This window comes from Carcharodon carcharias, chromosome 9 (assembly GCF_017639515.1).
Source record: "Carcharodon carcharias isolate sCarCar2 chromosome 9, sCarCar2.pri, whole genome shotgun sequence".
NCBI classification, from domain to species: Eukaryota; Metazoa; Chordata; class Chondrichthyes; order Lamniformes; family Lamnidae; genus Carcharodon; species Carcharodon carcharias.
The window spans coordinates 46,531,697-46,556,968 of NC_054475.1; the positions used below are offsets into that span (position 1 = coordinate 46,531,697).

General features: G+C 40.0%; 1 protein-coding gene across 1 annotated transcript in view; it reads right to left on the minus strand.

The window, feature by feature from the left end:
• Window positions 1-25,272, minus strand: part of uhrf1bp1 (UHRF1 binding protein 1) — a 159,549-nt gene that overhangs the window by 56,015 nt on the left and 78,262 nt on the right. The window contains exons 6-11 of the mRNA XM_041195586.1: window positions 20,722-20,859; window positions 18,202-18,372; window positions 12,418-12,595; window positions 11,809-11,895; window positions 10,902-11,072; window positions 2,005-2,153 (exon numbers count right to left, since the gene is read on the minus strand). Coding sequence (XP_041051520.1) covers window positions 2,005-2,153; window positions 10,902-11,072; window positions 11,809-11,895; window positions 12,418-12,595; window positions 18,202-18,372; window positions 20,722-20,859 — 894 coding nt within the window. The remainder of the gene's footprint in view (window positions 1-2,004; window positions 2,154-10,901; window positions 11,073-11,808; window positions 11,896-12,417; window positions 12,596-18,201; window positions 18,373-20,721; window positions 20,860-25,272) is intronic.

Here is a 25,272-nt window from a genome sequence, read left to right on the forward strand (position 1 = left end):
TTAAACAATTAAAACAAAAAATGTCAAATATTCAGCAGGTCTGGTAACATCTGTAGAGAGAGGAATAGAGTTATATTTCAGGTCAATGATAAAATTTATAATGTTAACTTTCTCTCCACAGATACTGCCAGACCTGAGTATTTTCAGCATTTTCTGCTTTTATTTCCAGCGTCCACAGTATTTTGCTTTTGTGTTGAGCTCCAATTAAGGATGGGGATTAGACTTCCTAGGGCACGTTCATCAAATAAAATTTATGATGAGGCACATTTTTTATCATTTAGAGCAGGCTACACACAGAAAAAATTCAACGCCAGTAGACAAGTGGACGTCAGTAACATTCAATGCAGATCTTCAAATCAGACTCTAGCATTGAACAGATTATAGTGACTCAAAAAAAGGGTGACCCAAATACATGTAATAAGAACATGGCTTGATTGGTGAGTGACAATGACTTCAAAAGATTGGAGTCTTGCAAAGGCAAAGGGAGAAGTCTCAATTTGAGGATCAAACTCAAACACACAGGCAAAAGCCAGGCTTTTATTTTTACATGGTTAATTACGATGATGGCTGGCAACAGGAGGCTAGAAAGATTCAAGAAATGGCTTAGTGAGCCCAAGTACATAAAATTAGGTAAAGAAGAATGAGCAAGACATAAGTGATTTCACAATGAACAGAATGTTCTTCACTATGTAAAATGCATCCATTTGTGGAAACTGAATTGAGAAAGCAATCACTTTTTTGAAGCGTGTAATTAAAAATGATTTCCAATAAAATCACTTACTACATAAAATTTCTCTCTTAAATTCTGGTCTTGGCTTGACAAATTGAAAGGTTTCATGTCTAACCCTTGCAAATTTTCTACTCCTAATATGAGACATTCATTTGCCCCTGAATTACACTTCTAATCTAGTATTCCTGCTAATGATCTAAGCAAATGCTCGATAGCAATCTTATGAGCGTATAAATCTAAAGGACTGAAGACAGAAATGCTATTACCTTAAGATAGTTTTCACTTGGGCTATATGAAATTTGGAAGCTGTAGCAATGATATTATGGCCAGAAACATTCCTTGCTGAAATTTGAAGGGAGACCAAATCAAATATTATATGGAAAAATCGTAGAGAGTTAAAGTTTTATATTACTCCAAAGACATCAGGCTTGGTAATATGCAGACATACAGTGCAAGGAGTGATAGTGCAGCTTCTATTGCTGGAGGATGGCCTCGGCACGTGGGATATGTAATTTGCTGTAACTATAATTTTTATTTATTCAAGTGATTTAGCTTCAAAGCTAGGGTCAGATAAAAGGTTCCTTTGAAGCATTCCTCACCTGGTACATAGCTGTGGTATAAAGAAAGAGCCTCAAGGATGACACTAAATCAGTTAAATAAATTCAAACTAGGGTGTAGTGCTACAATACTTTAATATATTAACTCTCAAACTGTTAAATGGCCCCCCAGGCTTCAAATATGGCAACTTCTTAATTCTGACTGCATTAATTGGTTGAAGTACTTCCCTATGAAGGGGAAGTAAAATACAGTTTACATTGAAAGGGCTGCAGCTGCATGCTGCTTTGTGTACTTGTTCATGGCTGCTTGTGCTTTGTGAGATCAGTAGAAGCCAAGCAGGTCAACCTCCTGTTCCAATTCCAGCTTGGCAACAATGTGGTGGGCTAGAACTGCATTTCACAATCACCGATAGTTTCAGATTGGCATCGAGTTTCAAAGAATATGTGATCTCTACTGTCACATCCTAGAGTGTCCACAGACACTCTAGGTCCATTTGAAGAGATAATTTTTCTACCAGCTGGAGTTTGCTACTAACTTGAGTAACTAAACAAAATAGGACTTAGAGCAATTAACATTTTCCACCATGAGTGTAATGAAGTAATGTTTTCTTAATTGGAAAGGTTTATGCCGCAATTCCCAAGCTTACTCGACCAATAAAAGCAGTAGAGTCAGCAGCCTAATAGGCAGAAAATGAACATCCAACACCCCCTCCTTACTTGATAAACATCCAAGTCATCAATGCGAACAACCACGCAGCTCGAGCGCAGCCTGCTCCATGGCGGTTGCCGAGAATCAGAAGTAGCAGCTGATGCCAACTGATCGCTTGCATGTCTTTTGCCAGCAGTTACTTTTCGAGTCGGTGACCCTGGTGCAAAGAAAACAGGAGTGGGTATTTCAATAACCAGTATTCTTCTAGTGTTGAACAAGCACAACATCATTACTATGTAACGTCTCCTGTGAACAAGATGCTCTCTTACAACTTTATGCTAAGGTGCATAAATCAGAGGTTAACTATCAAAGCTGTCCAGGGTACAAGTCTCACTTGAATGGCATTCTTCTGCTACCCAACCAAGAATTAACATAAAACATTTACTACTTCATGCAAACTAACCATAACTTTAGAACTCAATATACAGGGGTTTGGTGAGACCACACCTGGATTACTGCGTGCAGTTTTGGTCTCCTCACTCAAGCAAGGATATACTTGCCTCAGAGGGTGTGCAATGAAGGTTCACTGGATTGATGCCTTGGGATGTGAGGATGGTACAATGAGGGGAGATTGAATAGAATGGATCTACATTTTCTGGAGTTTAGATGAATGAGAGGTGATCTCATTAAAATAATTTAAATTCTTACAGGGCTTGACAGTGTAGATGCCAAGAGGCTGTTTATCCTGGTTGGAGAGACTAGAACTAGGGAGTTAAAGTCTCAATATTAAAGGGGTGGGCCATTTCAGACTCTGACAAAGGGCAATTTCTCCACTCAGACTGTTGTCAATCTTTGGATTCTCTATTCCAGAGGGTTGTGGATGCTTAATCAACAACAATATACAAGAATAAGGTTGATGGGTAGTTGAAAGAATAGAATCAATAGGACAGGCAAGGGGAGTTGAGGTAAGAAGATTAACCAGGATCTCAACGAATGGCAAGCAGGCTCAAGGGTTTCTATGGCCCCTAAATTCTTATGTTATGACTCTTTGGGACAATTTAATTCCACAGGCCTTCTGGAACCTCAAAAAAGTGATTAAGTTATATTTTCATTTACATTGGAAAGCTACCCAAATGCAATCAACATTAAAACGAAGCTGTGGCCCATTCTCACCTAATTTCTACTCTTATTAGCAGAAGGGGTTGCTGGATAGCAATAAGGAGTTGGGGCAAATCAAGTTAAACTCTGTACCACATCTCAGCCAACCTGCACAATAGAAATTCTGGAATACTTGCTGGACTAAAAAGCAGAACTAAAAATTATTCCAATTGGCAATACTGGTCATGTCCAGTGAAGGCATGTTATATTCGTAATTTCTACGATACAAATGTGGACTCTGAAATGAAACTTTTCTTTTCAAAATGAACAATGTGCAGCTGCAAAATTGGCCAAAAGGTCCAATGACCTGGATAGCAATTTCAGAAACTCCTGACTGTCTAACAGCGACAAAAGGGCACATTCCAGACAACCACAGCAGTCAACTACACTTATCCTGAGATCATCAGAAGACATTTGTGAATTGAATGGGTCTTTTTGAAGTGACTGACTGTCTTAACCCCCTTCAGAATGAATGTCTTAAAACAATAAACCAGGATGTGGCCCATCAACCTAACACCACCACCATATTTGGTAAAGGGACCACAATGTGAGGAGTCACATGGTAAGGCAGCCACATTTGTCCTATTTAATCTTCAAATGCTGTCTGCAGAAAGGGCAATAATATCTTAAGAACCGGAGGCTATAACATCATAAGACCACCAAAACCTGTTCCTTTATGGGTCCACTAAGAAAGCAAACTGACCTCCTGGTACCAAGATTACAAGCAAATAGCTTCATGACCTGCAGAAAGAAAATGCTGAAAATGACTTCGGCATAAAACTTCAGCTCTTGACTTTACCCAGACTACACTTCAGGAGTGAAGATGTCTTTTCATCAGGCCTGCAATGCATGTTTTCCAGAACAAGACAATCAGGTGAATTATGAACTGTTCTTTTTGTTTATAAAAGTGCATTATTCTCTTTAACTGTACTTTCCTTTAGCATGTTTGTGTGAGTGGATGTTGAAGCGTTAGATTTCATGGTGAATACTTAAATCATATCTTTTTGTTTAAGCCCATGGAAAACTTATTGCTGGTTATTCAAACTGTCCACACAATCAGGAGTTTAAAACAAAAAAGACCACACACACCCAGTCCTCTCAAAAGATTACTGATTACTAACAGTTGAGAAGGGAACAGGGATTTCAGCAGTTCTCACTCATGCTGTCCTTAATATGTGTTATGAGCAATACAAGATGTTACACTTCACTTCCCAATGACAGGTGACCAATGCTTCTAGCATTGACTTGAGATCCAACACAGTGCTTGATACTACAACTGTTAATAACTCCTTTAAATCTTTGACACAGGCAACCATCTAGCTTTTCTGTTTATACATGTCCGTATCAGAGCTTGAAGAAACCTCCTGACTCAACATGAATCCAAGTTTCAAAGGAAATAGCTCAGCATGAAAAACAATGTGTAATTTCCCTGATTGAATCATGTGAAATTTTAAAATCATGCTTTTAATTGCTAGATTATTATAAAAAATGCAGAAACAAAATTTCTAAGCCACTCAAAGGTCTCCTAAACTATCTCAGAAAATACTATTAATACCAGTAACCCTAGTCCTCCGTAGGCCACTGATTATTTTACTGAACTTATCTAATGCTCACTAAATTAGAAAGTGGCACAATATGCAAAGTGTCACAGTAACTACATGAAATTACACAGTAATACACAGTTTGACAAGTTTGTGGGCCTTGGAGATATTCTCTCTGGTGTGCCAGTTCTGATCATTCCCCTAAGCAATCCACACATCTTAGTGAGGAGTGTAGAAATAACACAATCTAGGGGGTTTAACAATAGAACCTGCTTGTGATCTGAAACTGATGGAGTTTTGTGCACATGCCCTCATGTGGACTTACTTAATCTTTTTGATAGGAGAAATAGAGACAAAATTTATACAGGAATAATTATTGTCTTAAGTAAAGCAGAATTATAACTAATCATGAAGACCTGTCAAAGAAAATTATTTCACTCCTTACAAAGTAGTAAAAATTTATACCCCATGCAGTTTCTGGATTTACTGAATTGTTTTTCCCATTACCCTTCTTTCTCGAAGCAATGAGAATTGCAAAGTTGACAGGCTTCATTTTAGGTCTAGCTCTGGGCCCCTAGGCCGACAACTAGCAATGTTGTATTGTAAACCTGCTCATTGAGCCCTTTGCTGTGTTTGTCATTCCCTGCCTGACCTTGCCTTTTTCTCATTGGTTATTTGCCAATAGGCTGATCAAAAATCTGCCAATGTCTCGCCCTCTTCATCCCTTCCACTTCACTTGTAGCATGGTTTAAAAAAAAAATCTTGTTCTCACAATTAATGGGATCTATCCTGGTTGATGTCCTTAGGCAAGTCAATTGATGTTCATTTTATCAAGTTGAGATAAGCTACGAGCTATGACAAATTCCTTGTTATGCACAAACTTGGAAACTATAGCAAGTAAGCAGCTCTTGCAACATTCCAGTTATAAAATCTCAATTGGCTGCCAATTTGATTTAGAGCAAATTTTGTTACGCTTATAATCTCAGTCAACTTTCCAGCACAAAATCAAACCAATAATGCAAATGTTTACACCATATTAACACACAGCCTCCTTGTGTCACTGAGAATCAGCCTCTTATAGTTGGCATTTTTTTGTATTCGTTCATGGGATGCAGGCATCACTGGCTCAGCCAGCACTTTATTGCCCATTCTTAAGTGCCCTTGCTCAGAAGGCAGTTAAGAGCCAACCACATTGTGGTGGGTCTGGAGTCACATGTAGGTCAGGCCAATTGAAGATGGCAGATTTTCTTCCCTAAAGGTGTTTTTTTTTTTTAAAATGACAATTGTTTCATGGTCATCATCAGACTTTTATTTCAGGTCCCCAGAGGATTACCCCAGGTCGCTGGAATTCTAGTCCAGTGACAATACCACAATGCCACTGCCTCCCCATGAATTAGGAACATCCCCTGAGAATGCGAACTCTCGTTGAAAGATAACCATTTTCAGAGGATATCATCAATCATGGAGCAATCACATCATTGCAGGCAGAAATAGAACTGAACAGTATGGAAACCAACATTACAATGCCCAGAAAAACAGAACAATATTGCTTCTTTGCCTTTTCATACAAAAGCATGAAGTTTGTACAGTTAGAGAAACAATTGTTGTCATTGATAAGAACATCTGAACTATAAGATTTGACAGTGTTATGACCTTGGTCGAGGTCGATAACATTTTTTTTGAAACACTAAATAATATCTTAGGTAACCACCAGATTCTAAAATCCAAAATCAATATAAGTTAAACATGAATTCCCTTTTCAATTAGGGGCGTCAAAAAATACAAGCTTTGAAACCACAGATTCTGTCACAACTGAAGACTGGAAATTTACTGAATTGCTTCAGTCAATTAGCACCTCAAAAATTGAAGATACAGCTTCTCAAGAATGAAGTATTGTAGTCTGACATTAAATGCAGTTTTAAGGGAGTGCTGCATTGTCGAAGGTACTGACTTTCAGATGAGGTATTAAAATTCGGCTTCCATCTGACTATTCTATTGAATGGAAAAAATCTTATGACACTTTTTCAATTAATTTCTCTCAGAATGCTGGCCAATATTTATCCTTAAACATTTTAACTCGTGATTTATGTAATTTGCTGTTTCTGGGACAACGTTGTGCATTCACTGACTGCTGCCTTCTCTGACAGAAGAGTGATTTGCTGTCAAGTGCACCAAGGGTTCCTGAGAGTATGGAAGGCGTGACCAGTCTATGCCAGATAATTTGAAGTTTTCGTGCAGACAAGAATTGAATTATTTAGTCATTCAAAATAAGAAATCCAAGCAACATGAAAATAGGAATGTAATGATAAAAGAAATTGAATTAGAGAATGTGAATTTTGTGCCTTTGAATTAGGTGTAGGTTGTGTACCACTGCATTTTTCCCCCTGTTGGCTTATTTATCCAAGGTAAAAAAATCCAGCCCCTCCTTCTGAACTCAGTCCACAGCTTTCCAGACCAGTTGACCAAATAAGACTGCTGAAACAATCTCTTGTAGCTTTTGAGAACTGTGGCTGGGTTATCCGTCCATAACATCAGGACCTAGCAGCATCACTCATGATTCTTGCCCTGTCTCAGAATTCAGATTCATGAAATTCATAAGATCTGGTAGCACCTACGCCTCAAGTTTTAATCAACCCAGAAACTCGGAGAGCAGCAACATCAATTTATACCTGTCCAACTTCCTTCCAGTGGCTTGGCCTATAATTCTCTTGTTAAGATACAGAATTAGCCATCATTTCTTAGAAGGGCCATTAGAACATGTAAAGTCACATCGTAGCTCTATGTTTTTGTACTGTGAAAATTCTCCAAGTTTCTCTGCATAAAAGGTAAATCTTGTAACTCAAGTTCTCGATTCAGATGGTCTTTGTCATTTAAGAAAACATGAGTCCAGGGCTCAGCAATTTACCACCTACTGCGAAATCTTACAAGAGTGCATGTTGCTTGTGATCTGTTATCCAGTTGAAATTCTATCATATAATGCAGTTTTAATGGACTGCGTACCCTTCCCTGCAACCTAACTTGGTGCATATTTTGCCTTTCGGACAAAAGGTTAGTAGCTCAAGCAGAATCTGACTCCTGTGATGGTGGTTTCCATCAGATGAGACATTAAATTGTAGCCCAGTTTGTCTGTTCCAGCCCTTCAAATAGATGTTGTAGATCCCAAAGCACTATTTAACAGCAGGGAATTCAATACTCTGGGTAAAACTATTTCTTCAATTTATACCAGGAAAAACAGAATTGATTAGTTATCTTATTTGTGGGATCTTGCTGGCAGAGAATGATTGTTGTGCTTACTTATTTCAAAAATAAACCTGACAAAAAAGCTAACAGTTTCTTCTGATGTGTATTTCAAATTTAACATTCCAATGATCAAAATATAGCTAAATGATGGTTTGAAATCCAGTTTGCAATGTAAATTCCCTCTATATGTAATTAAGTTGTTCCATTTCCAATATTGTATTCAATATGCAACACAGTGATAGGCATTTTTTGATCAACTTGTAATTCACAAGTATTCACTGGTTTAACTTAGACTGTTGGAAGTAAAGGTGTTCATTGACCTTGAGTTTTTTTTCCATATTTTCTATTTAAGACGAGTGCAAAACAAGGTGCAATTAAATGAATTTGAATTGTAGATTTCTTTTACAGTTGCAGCAAATCAAAAAAAAGACTTGCATTTATATTGTGTCTTTCATGACCACAGGATGTTCCAAAATGTTTTAAAGCCAATAAGTACTTTCAAAGCCCAGTCACTGTTTGGAAATGAGGCAGCCAATTTGGGTCCAGCAAGGCCCCACCAACAGCAATGGTGATAACGACCAAATAATATGGTTTTTGAGAGAGAAATATTGGCCACAACAACCTCCCCTCCCTTCTGCAAAACTCTACTATAGGATCTTTATGTCCAACTGCGATGGCAAAAACAGAGCCTCGATTTAACGTCTCATCCAAAAGATGGCACCACTAGTATTGCAGCACTCTCTCAGTGCTACTGGTGTGCTAGTGTTGATTTTTGTGCTTAAGTTCAGGAGTGGGAATTGAACCCACACCCTTTTGACTCAAAAGGGTGTGGTGCCAATTGAGCCATGGCTGACACAGGAAATGCATCTTGGGTATGGATTTTAGAACTCTTGATCCCCTATCAATGCAACAATTTTTACTGAAATTATCAAACTTTAACCTCTGAAAGATGAGAACAGCATATGGGTTCTAGAGATAATGAAACAATTATAATGCCAGGTTCACAGGTAGTGATAATCCTATTGACTGGTTAAGGGCCAGTTTAATTTGGAGAAATTAGGCAGCTCATGCTCAAAAATGCTCTATCTTACAAGCTACAGGCAGAAGGCGAATGCACCTCAAAACCAGGGAGCATGAAAGAATAAAATGAGAAAGATCCAGAGCAAGGACATCATTATCTGTTTGCTTAGATATGCAAACAGCAAAGTTACATTACTTTAGAATCTTATTATGCAAAGAACAGAATGTAATACGTAACAGACTTCAAATCAGATAAACAAGTAGACCAGCATGACAATACATTTTGGAGGGGCAGAATGAGGAAAGATAAAACAAGTTAAATGGTACAATTTTAAGGGAGTGCAAGCACAGCAAGACCTGATGCTCTTTCTGCACAAACCTTTGAAGGTAGCAGGACATGTTAACAAAGCAGTTAAAGCATATGGGATCCTGGGTTTTTTTTTATCAATAGTGGACAAAAGCAAGGGAATTACACTAACCAAGACAAAAACACAAATTCTGCTCCAGTTGAAGTACTGTGCCAGTTTGGGCAACACTCTTTTGGAAAAACATGAAGGCTTTGGAGACGGTATAGAAAGTTAATAGTGTGATTTCAGGGTTGAGGGATTAAGGTTACATGATTAGGATAGAGAATCTGGGGTTGTGCTGCTGAGAGAAGAGAAGACTAAGACAAAATTATGAATGGATTAGATAAGAGTTTCCAATGCTTCAAGCGTCAATAACTAAAGGTCACAGATTTAAGGTAACTGGCAAAAGAACCAAAGGGGAGATGGGAAAGCAATGAGTGGTTAGGATTTGGAATTCATTGCCTGACAGGGTGCAGTTTGAGGGAATTGGGTAAACATGGAGAAAAAAGTTCATGGCTATAGGGAGTTTGACCAGCTGGACAGCTCTACACAAAACGAAAAATGCTGATGCAGACCCGATAGATCGAATGGTCTCCTTTTTGGCCATTAATATTCTCATGATACCACAACATCAGAATAGTGACCTTAAAAAAAACGTGCATGGTATGGTCAGTACAGAAAGTCAGTTTTGGTTATAATGTACAGCGTGCTAAAATAGCACAGGACTGTCATAATAATCTAACTATAACATAATCCATTAAAATGCTCAGTGCTGAAAAAAATCACTTGCATACACTAAATATTCTTTAAATTATTGACTTCTGGACAAGGCTGCTAGACACACTTAATCTGTACATTTCCTGGATTTATCAGATAGGTGGCCTGGACATTTCCTGGATTTATCAGATAGGTGGCCTGGACAATCTTCAACTCTTACTCAACCATAACTAAAAAAAATTGATCACATTTCTGTTTGTGGAGCTTCCTGTGTGTGAATTGGCTGGCATGTTTCATACACTACAACAGTGACTTCGCTTTACAACTTCCTCATTGGCTACAAGGTGCTTTATGACAGCCTGAGATCATGAAAACTGTCAGAACTGCAAGTCATCATCAACATATTCTTGGTTTACATAAATATTTTCTAAGTGTAACTTGTATCCGAACTAAAAGCAAATTACTACGATGCTGGACATTTGGAGTAAAAACAGACAGTGCTGGAAAAACTCAGCAAGTCTGACAACATCTGTGGAGACAGAAGCCAAGTTAACATTTCAAGTCCAACGTGACTCTTCTGAAGAAAAACCAGAAAGTGTTTATCGCTCGACAGATGCTGCCAGACCATTGTTTTTCCAGCAAGTTGTTTTGATTTCATCCAAGCTCTATTTGAACCAGCTTTTCTGTGGGACCATGAAACAAAAAAAAAAGTTGCTAATTCACCAGGAGTAGAAAATTGACACAGGGTGGGCAAGTGGTGGTCGGGAGAAAATCAACAGTAAGAGATCAAGAGATCATTGGACTAAAATTGCTAGTGAAATTGGGAATAAAAACTCAGATTTCTCTATTTCCCTCTATTCAATTGAGGAGTTATGGGTTTATAAAATTAGGATTTTTCTGAATTCCAGACCATTTAAGAAATCTAGCTGCAAGAACACATACCTTTTCTTTTGCCAGGAGATTCTTTTGTTGGTGATCTTACAGCTGTTGTGTCTTCATGATGATCTATTATTGTTTGCACTTTGGACTGAAACTCTTGAAGCAGGTCTTGGGCCCAGCGTGTTCTAGCTTCCATTGTTTCACAGTGTCTAACCCAATGTTTGCAACTATCATCTACAAGCAGAGCAGAGTCATTAAGAGCAATATATTAATGATAACCTCATTGTGAAGGATGAAGTCTGAAACCCCTTCGAGTGGCTCTCAATATGGCATAACCTAATCCCCATGATATCACCTTGTAGCAGTGACAACTTCAATGAAGTGTATGTCCACTGCTTGAAACCCAACCTACAAGTTAGTACTATAATAAAGCCAGTTTTGATACTGAAGGTCCTTCAACCATGCTTGGCTAAACTAAGCCTGTGTGACCACTTGGCTCTGGCAATCTGATCCTCAAACCTTAAGCATTCAGTTTTCTGCTAATATTTCTCATTCTGTGGTTTGTCCAGTTCTAATTTTGATGGCTCAAGGGCTTGGGAAGAGCTAGTCTTAGAATAGTTGTTTAACCAATGAATAAATTCTACAACAACTGGTATGAGCAGTTTGGGATCGCTGCAAATTAATAGGAAACTAATTCAAATTTTACACATGGCCTCTTCCTCAACTCAAGAGGCCAATATGCCCACAGAAATGAGTCTGAGACATTTCCTATCTTTAACAATATGAAGAACAAAGCAAAGACTTCAATAATTTATTCAAAGTTTCTTAATTTTTCTTTCCATTTTTGAGGTTCTCTCCTGCTATCCTGTACAACTCCTGGATGATGAGTTTGTAGCTCAAGAAGCCAACTGTTAAGTATCTAATTACTTCCATTTTGCATCCAGTCCTTTTGGCAACAGAACTCACTCACTTGCCCAGTGGAAGGGGTAGTAATCCAGGCTCAAATTTCTGAATGTTAACTGTATAGCGCCGCCAGCTACTCGATGCTTGGATCCTCCTGCACGAAAAAACAAAATGTTACATAAAGAACTACAGCAGGGATGGAAATCTGATTGGACAGACTGAAACAAAGACTGGCATGAAAGATGGGCATGATTCTGGGAGGAACCTTGCACTTCCAGCATCTACAGTTTTTCCTTTCTTACCTCATCTCATACATTTGTTAACAACTGCATAATACCACCACCCCGCCACCCACAAATGACGTTCAGAGACTGAAAATAGCTCTAGGAAATTACAAAACATCTTTGGCCAAAGTAGGGATTTTTTTTCTGAAACAAAAGAAGCATTTACCCTACCATCCTCCAGAAAGTGACATTTCATAGCACTCCCACATTATCAAGCACACAAATTTACTTGTAATGTTTAGCATTCTTGGGATGAAAACCTGCTCTCCCCGCAAAACCTTAATCAGTATCTAGCTTTTTCATTTTACACGTATTCTCAGAATAACTTTGGGTGTGCATAAATTACAATGAAATACAAACTTGGTCAGTTGCAGCATCGTGAATGCTAGTACCTTGTTCCAGCGAGAAACCATCATCACATATGTGCAAATCCAGTCGCGAGATATGACTGTGATAAGATGATTCTTTCACATCATACATTTCAAAGTACTGGCTAATGCTGTTCGAACTGTTAGTTGAGGAAGTTGGTTGTGTTCGCGCCTGATGGGTACTAGGCATTGATCCACTTGTCTATAAAAGATAGCATTCACAAAGATCATTTGAAAAGGTGCAGTCAACTACAGGCAAACAGCAATGAACCTCAAATACAGCCAGGCTGTCCAATTGCCCAACGATCTTAAGTCAATAGCTTGAGGTCAGACCAATGAAAAAATCCAGTGAAATGTGTTGTTATTCCACACCTCACCCAAACAAATCTTTTTTTCTCGCCTCCATTTTTCCCCAAGAATATATTATCACATATATTAGCTGTATGTTGCATAATTAGGAGACACACATGTTCCCAAAGTCTGCTGCTGAAGTAATGATCAGGTTAAAAGCACTCATTGTTCATTACGCACAAATGCAATGCAAGGCCAGATAGGCAATTAAATACAGAAATCAAAAAGTTGTCAGAGATGCACTGCTGGCATCTTGCTCTCTGGCTCCCTGTTCAAACGCATTGACTAGTGTTAAGTTTTTGCACTTGCATGATAGATGCAGAGGAAAGTCAAGTTGTCATTTTAAGCTCGAGTATCCTTTTAACAACATGCTAAATATTAATTATGCCAAATCAACCTCTCCAGCACAGAAAACTAATAAATGCAGAGTCTCATTCCTTTTGGTTTTAATTGTGGGATTTTAAAAAAAGTTAATTTTCTTTTACTTTTTCTATCTCAATCCTCTCAGGACCTGTTTTGACATGAAGTTCACAATTTTAAATTATAATTCCTTTTCAGTGGTTGCACTGGAAATTTCCTAATGCTTCAATCTGATTGGTTGAGGTGGTACACAGCTTCTTTACTGAGATCCCAGTTACCCTGTAGAAGGTGCCAAAATGATATCATATGCTTGCCATGAACAGCATCCTCAACACTGAACCTGGAAAAGGCAAATTTAACAACAGGCACCATTCATTGCCGTTAAGAAAAATTTTGGGCTATTATATTTAGATGCCCAGTAGAAAACATGGTGACTCCAGAAATTTCTCAGACTTCACTTTTGTAACATTAACTACCGTCAATTTGAAACATTCAACGATTCAACTTGTGGGAATTTGCATAACTGTGAAAATAAAGGTAGTTTTTCCATCACTCCAACAGAAAACTCAAGTCATCTTTCACATAATTCTGGTATCTGGTAGTTCTGGTCTTCACATGGTGATTTTAAACACATACAAAGCCTCTAATTATTTTGCTTTTCATTCCAGTTATGGCAAATCAACTACACTGGAGTGGGTCAGCTCAATATATCTTATATCGCAACATTACGTTAGCGCATTTCACCCATTCGAATTATGCCACTGGAACAAGAGCAATGGTAAGGCTGGCCTCAATCAAAAAAAAGTGTGGATTCAAGGCTCCAGCACAATCTAGGTTGACATTTCAGTGCAGGAGAGTATGCTACACTGTCAGTTGTAGAGTCTGAGGGAATGATGGCTCACATTGCCTGCATACCTCAATGCCCGAAGTGGTTTGTGCAATCAGCACAGAGTTAAAACAGATTTCTGATTAATTTGGGGTACATTGTTTAAGTGGGCCTCAGGTAAAGGTTTCTTCTTCAAATTAAGCAGCTAATGGAATGAGAGAGTAATTTATTACACATGCCTGACTGACTGGGGCCCAGAGTTTATTCAGGGTACAAATTTCAAGAGGCTTTGTACATTATTGTTGATTTTGCCCATCCCATGATGACCATTTCCAGTGTTGCTATCTGCAGAGCATTATGGGAAGATCCCAGCATGACAAAATCACAAATGCAGCAGTCCTCTCAAAGGTAGAGCTCCCAAGTTTGATAGAACTCAGAAGCGGCTTCGTTGGCCCAAGCACATCCGCAGGATGGTTACCCCAGGAACTTCTGAATGGTGAGGCAGCCAGAGCCGGGCAACCAGTCGGACTCCCAAAGCTCCGCTTCAAGGATACTTGCAAGCCCGACAGAGGGTCCCTAACCGACAATTATCACACCTGGAACTGAGGGGGGAAAATGACAACACCTCCGCTGGGCTGGCGTACACCATCATGATGACCAGTGACTACATTGACTTGACAAAAGACACTAATTCCAAAAACAACCACCCTCAATGACACCTTGTGACAGAACCTCCCTCTCAAGGACTAGCCTCTTCAGCCATCAGTAGACAACCCATCTGATATGGATGGTTTGCTGCGTGTCCATAATTTTTTGTAGATGGAGGGATAGACAACAACATTGATGGTCTGGGAGATGTTGGTATTATTACTGGTATTCAAAGTAATAAAATGAAGTGGACAATAGAGCCATGGTAACACAATAATTGAGATTAAAAGCCAAGTGCATCTTGTTATTCTGATGTCACTTTTACCCATCTTTGATGCAGTGATTTAACAGTAGTATGCAGGGAATGTAAGACCCAGGGTAGACATTGTGCAAGAGCTGAGAGTGACCCACTGTATATTGTAGTCATACTGGAATCATGGAGCATGGTATGCCCGAATGCTCATGTTGGGTCATGGGATGAGCTTTCATTAAGGACCTATATGCACGAAGTAGAATTTTCTAGTGTGATCAATCTGAAACCACAAACTGGATTATTTCACGTGGCCTCTGTAATGAAATCCATCCGTGCATGTTATGTAAGCTTGTAGTCTGTGGAGATTGCAACATTTAAGGTGGAGGATGTTCCACTACTCGTTACATTTGTTCCTGCTCAGTAACAAGGGTGGGGGCCTCTTGAAGTGTAGTGATAAGTCAAGGGTCAGTGAACAGCACTTCTTGGGGAGCCAGTTTTCAGTCAGTCAATTTAAATAAGTGTCCCTGGGACAAGGACAGGAAGAGACCCAAGTTAAGTTAAAAAGCATGAAAAGGGCAGCAGTTAGCAGACCAAGTGAAGTGGGCTCGAGAGAAGTCCAGAATATCCACAAAGGTAACCGAAGATTGGTGACTCTGTGCTGTGGGCCATTGGGGCAGAAGTACCCCTTTGGAGCAATAGTGTTCTGTTTGGCACACCCGAAGAGCTGAAATTGTGCTTGTGAGCTAGTGTTTCAGTGTACTTAGAAATCCGGGGGAAGTAATTTCGGAAGGAGAAATCAAAACCCTGTGAAGTGGGCCATTGCTGAAGCTGTCAGAATTGGAACAACCTTTGGAGAATTCCAAGGCGAGATCTTCGAACGTGAAGACTGGAATCCCTTGAGAGAGAGAGACGGAGTTTCAGTAAGATTAGTTGGCTTAGTGTGACAAACATCTGGGTGGGTTGTTGAGAAATCCATGAAACCTGTTTTGGTCTCATCTGTCATTTATTGTGTAATGTGGCATGTCAGACCACAGTTTGCCTGTTAATTCACATCTACCTCTGTTACCTTGAATGTTAGATTATATGATAGATATTATAGATTGTTAGATCTTTCTGTAAAGTTTATTTTTGTTTGTTCAAAATCTGTGGAATCTTAGTAAGCATCTTGAATCTCAAACTTTATCTACTTTAATAAAAACATTTTTGGTTCCTAACCGGATCCTCTGCCAACCACCACTTCAGGGTCTGGCCAAGGATCGTAACATATCTCATTAAAGCACTGATGCTACATTGTTAGAACTGATGCCCTGTACTCCACTGTTTAAACTAACCAAACAAATAAGCAAGCAGTCCAACAGGGTCTTTAAGGAATGTTGGATCATTTGCCTTTTCAGCTGGATGTAAACAAAATCCACGGTACTACTGAAGGGTAGACAGTTCTTGTGCCCTGGCCAATATTCAACCCTCAACTACTATCACCAATACAGATGAACTGACCACTTATATGATTTGTTGTTTGTAGGACCTTACAGTGTGAAAATCACCTACCGATCTTTCCCACATACACTTGCTTCCAATTTAATTGAACAGATTTTGAAAAGTCAATTGTAGTCCTGATTTCTAGATTAAATTATTCCAAGCTCCTTCAGGGGACTCCTTAGGCCCTGTGATGTGTCATTAATTGGATTTTAAACAATAAATAATTGTTTATCTTGGCCCTTGGCACAGCTGAAGTAGAGACCAATCTGGATCCTGAACAAGATAATCTAACACAATATACATCGCAAGACAGCTTATACATTGGGATATGTTTGCCATATAAAAATATACATAACTTCTAATAAGGTGTATTGATTTATATTTTAACAGCTTAGTCAAATATCACTTTGCATACAAACACCCACTTAAATATGTATCTATATTAAAAATCTTTCAGTCCATGCAAGGTGCCTTCCTGCTACATTGTGTCACAATATCAACTTTTCCCTCCATAATAAGTTCCATCTTATAATAGGGTTCATTAATGTTAGTTAGCAATTAGTTTCCACAAATATACAATACCCTTCCGTTTTTTTCCAGTTGCTTCTGCTCCAATATCTCCCCACAAACCAGTTTAAACTAACAAAACTGACCCTCAAGAGAAGGTCAAAGCGAAAATTTCAAAAGCTGACATCAAAATCAACTTGGGGAACCAGTGCACCCAGTTTTATGTGCACACATTATCACAAATGAAAATCATTGGTTACTCGTGTAAATTTCTCAACAGCTGGCTGAACAGTGTGATTCCTTTAAAGTCACTCAGTTATAGGTGGCATGCAGATCAAAAACATATTTTTGGGGATGCAGAAAAAGGTGGAAAAATGGCAAGATTAAAAAGTATCTTTTTCCGATTTGTCCCCGGTGCTGTCATAATATTTGTTAAAAATGCAATAATTGAGCTAAACGTGGCTCTTAAAACAGACAAATTTATGGCTTGGGGGATTGGGGTGCACCTAAGTAATTAGCAAGAGTGATAGAATCAGCATGCTAAATACATCAACAGATAACTAACATTCTTATGATCATTTACATACACTGCTGCTGTGACAACTCAATCTATGAGAATTCAGTGGGGTCATCACTAAGTTAGGCTGGAGGTTTCTACTCTTGGGTGCGTATTAAAGGCTGACATTGCAGTGAGGCTAATTTGAGAAAACAAAAGTGGACTAAAGAAGCGCTGAAGACCAAAATACTAGTCCTCAATTTTTCTTCATCTAAAGTTGTGCAGAAATATGAAATTTTTATATTCTTTACATATGGGAAGTGAAGTCCTGTGACATCAGAGATTTTTGATTTCAGCTAATATTTAATATGCTGAAGAGCTGTTAAATAAAGAAACCCAACGATTCACAGGTGGCCTTGTGTCACAAAATGTTTGTGTCCGTCTGGTCCATCTTTGAGGAGATTAAAGTGGTGCACATGTTGAAAACCCAAAACAATGGTTTCAGGTCACAAGAGGGCACTTTTGTCACATTCCCTGGTTGCATAATTGTGGAAGTCGATTTTGGACAGTGGAAGTCAACTCCCAAAGAAAGATGCTCAGACAGACACTGAACCCAAAGTATCTGCAGCAGGCCCTAACTTGTCAGTCAGACTGCGAAAAAAAAAATCATTATTCAGATTGTTCCAGCTTAAATATTAAAGGCTACAAAGTTGAACACCATCAAAAACATTTTCTGCAAACACTGATCAGATGACTCCCAATTTAAACCGAAAACAGAAGAAAGTTGATAAAATTTGGATTTATTGCAACTGAAAAACCTGCATAACACAGGTCAGTTGTTACTAGGAAAATTTAACTGATCAAGTGCTGAATCTCATTTGCACTCACCCCTGCAGTTTCTGGAGCCATTCTCTTGCGCTGCTTGGCTGAATTTTCCATAGCCTCACTGAGTGACTGTGCATATTCAATCATTGCTTTCAGTTGGGAGTCAGTCAGAACCCACAGCAAATCATCCAATAGGAACATTAACTTCGAGCCCACCACATTGCAATCTTTCACCTGGTATAAAAGAAAGATGTTATGTTGAGCATTCTTAAAACATGTGTGGAACATTTTTCATTCCAATTCCCCACAAGACTTTTTTTTTTAAAATACAAAATTGTAGAAAATCCAATTATGGTTTTTAGATGAGAAAATTAGTTGAATTTTTTTTAAAAATTAAGTTCCACCTCATCTTCCACTAGCCCTCTATTTCCTTACAAAATTCACTAGAACAGTAGAAACAAATATAATACGACATCACAGGACTACTGTATACATTGTAACTAGCATCAAGTTGCATTCAACTATCACTCTTGCGTTTGTCAACTTATATTGTCTCCCAATCCAACAATACTTAGATTTTAAGTTTTTCATCCTCGTTTTCAAATCCCTCCATGGCCTTGCCTCTTCCTGTCTCTAATTTCCTCAAGTTTTTAGAGATCATTGCACTCCTCCAATTCTGGTCTCTTGCACATCCCCGATTTTAATCGTGCCACCACAAGCTATGCCTTCAACTGCTTAGGCAACAAGATGGAAAATTCCATCCCTCAAGTCTTCCATCTCAAGATGCTCCTGAAAATCTTTTATCTGTCCTAATACCTCTTTGGGTAGCTCCATGCTGAATTTTGTTTAATAATCCTCCTGTGAAGCACCTTGGGATGTTTTACTATGTTAAAAGCACTATAAATAAATAGAAGCAGTTGTTGCAATGCATTACAGGTAGTAAAAACAAGTGCACATATGCCTAGCATAAGATATGGATGAGGTAGCTCTTTTTACTCATTTACATGATCAAATTAACATGTTTCATGGTCATTGTAACAGAATCTATGCAGTTAAATTGTTAAGTCAATTGGGGGCAATCTATCCGAAGTCAAATGCATTTACATTACAGCTACTGCTGGGCTTGGCCTAAATAGCCAAGTGGTTATGGTACTGGGCTTGTAACCCCAAGATCAAGAGTTCAATCTCACAATGGCAAACTATGAAACAATGTAACTTCATCTGAATAGGATCAGATGGAAATGTGTTTGTACTCGAAAGAGTTACAACTACTGCTGATTCTCCCTCTGACTAGAATTATGCGCCATAAGGAATACAGTCAAAATGCAACAAAACATGCACAGAAAATTGGACTGGACTGCTAATCAATGATGATGCATTTTAAAGTTCATCTATTTAGGGCAAGATGGTATAGAACAAGACTTCTGTAGATTGTGAAATATTGCCATGCAGCTTAGCTGACCAAACTGTAGAGCACCTTAGCAACTAAGTGAAAATGTGGTTTTCCAGTTTAGTTGGCAACATTGTTCTCCCTAATTGTCATATTTACAGTCGAAGTAAGCATTAAAAATAAAGTCACCTGGTAGGTTTATTGAATGCAGTAAAACAGCCAGAGGGTCATGTGCTTGAATATCAGCTTCAAACACCATGCCAATTCTTCCCTGCATTTACTTTTAGTATTTCAAGTGTTTCTGATGGTATCAAACAATTAAATGACAAGTACAACTTACAGACTTTCTACATGGTCAAGTATTGTAGGTGGAGACCAGGTGGTACAATGGCCTTTTATCACTGGGACCTGGGTTTAAATGGAGCCCAGAATGAGGGGCAAGAAATTCCAATGTTTGTTCACCCTTATTCCTTGGTTTTATGTCTATCCGCCAAACGGCCAGGAAAGACCAGCAAAGATGACACGAAGCAGGGTGATGTGCTTCGAGACTGGGTAAATAGTTAAAAGGCAAGCCAGTAAATAAGCAGTGGCAGTCATTTAAAGAGATATTTCATAACTCCCAAAGATATACTCCATTGATTTTATTTAAACACAAGATGAGAGGGCTTGACAGGATAAACGATAAGAGGATGTTTCCCTCCTTGTGGGGATTTCTCGATCTGGGGGCACAATTTCAAAATAAGGGGTCTTCCTTTTCACACAGAGATAGGCAAGAATTGTTTCTCTCAGAAAATTGGTATTTTTGGAATTCTCTTCCCAGATAGGACTGGAGACTGGGGCATTGAATATATTCAAGGTTGAAAGATACAGATTTCTGATTGACAAGGAGTCAAAGGTTTTGAGGGGCAGGCAGGAAAGTGGAATTAAGGCACAATCAGGTCAACCATGATCTTATTGAACAGTACAGGTGGTTCAAGGAGCTGAATGGCCTAATCCTGCTCCTATTTCTTATGGTCAATCAAAATGCCAGTTTCCCAGCTGCATGCAGTCAGCAATAAAGACAGCAGTGCAGAGGCATCTCCTTTTCTAATATTTAACATTAGGTACAGTTCAGTGGAATATCTGCATTGTTAGCTACTGATAATTTATGAATGGCATAACGAAAAGTATGAAAGTTGGTGGGCTGTACATACCCTTCTCTTAAGCACAAGTTTGATTTTTGACTGGTTGGTGATCAGTCTTAGTGGCGTACTGATAATGCTCTGATCACCTGGGATAGCATCAGCTTCGATACGGAGTGTCTGCCAGTTTATTTCCTTAAAAGTCAAAACCTGTCAAAAATACATAGGATTCAAACCATAACCCTTGCAAACTATAAAAAGTTCAGCAATTCGAGTTAGTTGCTGTTACTTTGTTTTTATATTTTATGAATAATGAAAAACATGCAAATGGCTCAAGACCCATACATTTATGACACAGTAGTGCAGACAGACCACAATAAAACCAAAATTCACATTACATTGGGGCCAAGCAAGTAAAATATTTTGGAAAAAATAAAAACAAAAAACCTGCGGATGCTAGAAATCCAAAACAAAAACAGAATTACCTGGAAAAACTCAGCAGGTCTGGCAGCATCGGCGGAGAAGAAAAGAGTTGACGTTTCGAGTCCTCATGACCCTTCGACAGAACTTGAGTTCGAGTCCAAGAAAGAGTTGAAATATAAGCTGGTTTAAGGTGTGTGTGTGGGGGGCGGAGAGAGAGAGAGAGAGAGAGAGAGAGAGGTGGAGTGGGGGTGTGGTTGTAGGGACAAACAAGCAGTGATAGAAGCAGATCATCAAAAGATGTCAACAACAATAGAACAAAAGAACACATAGGTGTTAAAGTTGGTGATATTATCTAAATGAATGTGCTAATTAAGAATGGATGGTAGGGCACTCAAGGTATAGCTCTAGTGGGGGTGGGGAGAGCATAAAAGATTTTAAAATATTTTAAAATAATGGAAATAGGTGGGAAAAGAAAAATCTATATAATTTATTGGAAAAAAAAGGAAGGGGGAAACAGAAAGGGGGTGGGGATGGGGGAGGGAGCTCACGACCTAAAGTTGTTGAATTCAATATTCAGTCCGGAAGGCTGTAAAGTGCCTAGTCGGAAGATGAGGTGTTGCTCCTCCAGTTTGCGTTGGGCTTCACTGGAACAATGCAGCAAGCCAAAGATGGACATGTGGGCAAGAGAGCAGGGTGGAGTGTTAAAATGGCAAGCGACAGGGAGGTTTGGTTCATTCTTGCCGACAGACCACAGGTGTTCTGCAAGCGGTCGCCCAGTTTACGTTTGGTCTCTCCAATGTAGAGGAGACCGCATTGGGAGCAACGAATGCAGTAGACTAAGTTGGGGGAAATGCAAGTGAAATGCTGCTTCACTTGAAAGGAGTGTTTGGGCCCTTGGACGGTGAGGAGAGAGGAAATGAAGGGGCAGGTGTTGCATCTTTTGTGTGGGCATGGGGTGGTGCCATAGGAGGGGGTTGAGGAGCAGGGGGTGATGGAGGAGTGAACCAGGGTGTCCCGGAGGGAGCAATCCCTACGGAATGCCGATAGGGGGGGTGAAGGGAAGATGTGTTTGGTGGTGGCATCATGCTGGAGTTGGCGGAAATGGCAGAGGATAATCCTTTGAATGCGGAGGCTGGTGGGGTGATAAGTGAGGACCAGGGGGACTCTATCATGTTTCTGGGAGGGAGGAGAAGGCGTGAGGGCAGATGCACAGGAGATGGGCTGGACACAGTTGAGGGCCCTGCCAACGACTGTGGGTGGAAAACCTCGGTTAAGGAAGAAGGAGGACATGTCAGAGGTACTGTTTTTGAAGGTAGCATCATCGGAACAGATGTGAGGCGAAGGAACTGAGAGAACGGGAAGGAGTCCTTACAGGAAGCGGGGTGTGAGGAGCTGTAGTCGAGGTAGCTGTGGGAGTCGGTGGGTTTGTAATGGATATTGGTGGACAGTCTATCACCAGAGATTGAGACAGAGAGGTCAAGGAAGGGAAGGGAAGTGTCAGATGGACCACGTGAAAATGATGGAGGGGTGGATTGGAAGCAAAATTAATAAATTTTTCCAAGTCCCGACGAGAGCATGATGCAGCACCGAAGTAATCATCGATGTACCGGAGAAAAAGTTGTGGAAGGGGGCCGGAGTAGGACTGGAACAAGGAATGTTCCACATACCCCATAAAGAGACAGGCATAGCTGGGGCCCATGTGGGTACCCATAGCCACACCTTTTATTTGGAGGAAGTGAGAGGAGTTGAAGGAGAAATTGTTCAGCCTGAGAACAAGTTCAGCCAGACAGAGGAGAGTAGTGGTGGATGGGGATTGTTCGGGCCTCTGTTCGAGGAAGAAGCTAAGGGCCCTCAGACCATCCTGGTGGGGGATGGAGGTGTAGAGGGATTGGAGGTCCATGGTGAAGAGGAAGCGGTTGGGGCCAGGGAACTGGAAATTGTTGATGTGACGTAAGGCGTCAGAGGAATCACGGATGTAGGTGGGAAGGGACTGGACAAGGGGAGAGAGAAGGGAGTCAAGATAACGAGAAATGAGTTCTGTGGGGCAGGAGCAAGCTGAGACGATCGGTCTACCGGGGCAGTTCTATTTGTGGATTTTGGGTAGGAGATAGAAGCGGGCCGTCCGAGGTTGGGCGACTATCAGGTTGGAAGCTGTGGGAGAGAGATCCCCAGAGGAGGTGAGGTCAGTGACAGTCCTGGAAACAATGGCTTGATGAAATGTCCCTTCACTTCCTCTCTCCTCACCGTCCAAGGGCCCAAACACTCCTTTCAAGTGAAGCAGCATTCCACTTACATTTCCCCCAACTTAGTCTACTGCATTCGTTGCTCCCAATGTGGTCTCCTCTACATTGGAGAGACCAAACGTAAACTGGGCGACCGCTTTGCAGAACACCTGCGGTCTGTCCGCAAGAATGACCCAAACCTCCCTGTCGCTTGCCATTTTAACACTCCACCCTGCTCTCTTGCCCACATGTCTGTCCTTGGCTTGCTGCATTGTTCCAGTGAAGCCCAACGCAAACTGGAGGAACAACACCTCACCTTCCAACTAGGCACTTTACAGCCTTCCGGACTGAATATTGAATTCAACAACTTTAGGTCGTGAGCTCCCTCCCCCATTCCTACCCCCTTTCTGTTTCCCCCTTCCTTTTTTTCCCAATAAATTATATAGATTTTTCTTTTCCCACCTATTTCCATTATTTTTAAATATGTTAAAATCTTTTATGCTCTCCCCACCCCCACTAGAGCTATACCTTGAGTGCCCTACCATCCATTCTTAATTAGCACATTCGTTTAGATAATATCACCAACTTTAACACCTATGTGTTCTTTTGTTCTATTGTTGTTGACATCTTTTGATGATCTGCTTCTATCACTGCTTGTTTGTCCCTACAACCACACCCCCCCTCCACTTCTCTTTCTCTCTCTCCGCCCCCCCACACACACACCTTAAACCAGCTTATATTTCAACTCTTTCTTGGACTCGAACTCAAGTTCTGTCGAAGGGTCATGAGGACTCGAAACGTCAACTCTTTTCTTCTCCACCGATGCTGCCAGACCTGCTGAGTTTTGCCAGGTAATTCTGTTTTTGTTTTAAAATATTTTGTATGCTGGGACACACCATAATGCATTCCTCAGGGAGCGTATCTTGAAAGCATGCTATTTCACAGCTTGCCTTTATTAGCCGAGGCATAGAATATAAGAGTAGGGAGGTTATGCTGGAACTGTATAAAACGCTGGTTAGACCACAGCTAGAGTATTGTGTGTCGTTCTGGAATCCGCATTATAGGAAGGACAGGATTACACTAGAGAGTGCTGAGGAGATTACCAGGATGTTGTCTGGGCTGGAGAGTTTTAGTTATGAGGAGAGATTGGATAGACTGGGGTTATTTTCCCTAGAGCAGAGGAGATTGAGGGGGGACATGATTGAGGTGTATAAAATTATGAGAGGCATAGATAGGGTAGATAGGAAGGAACTTTTCCCCTTGGTGGAGGGATCAATAACCAGGGGGCATAGATTTAAGGTAAGGGGCAGGAGGTTTAGAGGGGATGAGAGGAAGAATTTTTTCACCCAGAGGGTGTTGGAAATCTGGAACTCACTGCCTGAAAGGGTGGTACAGGCAGAAACCCTCATAACGTTTAAGAAGTATTTGGATGTGCACTTGCAATGCCATGGCATACAAGGCTATGGGCCTGTGTGCTGAAAAACGGGATTAGAATAGTTGGGTGCTTGTTTGACCAGTGCAGACTCAATGGGCCAAAGGGCCTTTTTCTGTGCTGTAGTCCTCTATGACTTCTGCTGGTGTAGCACTCAGGCTTGATCCCACTCTTGCCAGGGTCAATATTGCATGCATCATCCTAGAGTTTCCAACCTCCATGCTTTAAAATAAATGAATTAAATGAATGCTATATAAAGTCAAACAAAAATTAAATGACTGATTTTTTAAAAATTTGAAGTGGGTGGTGAAAGAAGCTTACAGCCAGGTTTGCAGAATGAAAACACGGGTGTGTCATGGACTCGAAAATTGAGTTCCACATATTTTGTGCAGATTGTCTCAAAGAGGAATGCAGCTCAGGCAGAACTGCCTGAGCAATTTACTCTAATAACAGTGAGCACAGATAGCTTCATTATTTTAACAGTAAATCTGGCTGAATACAAGAACAGGCTCATTAAGGGTAAATTATGGTGACAGTTTTAAAACT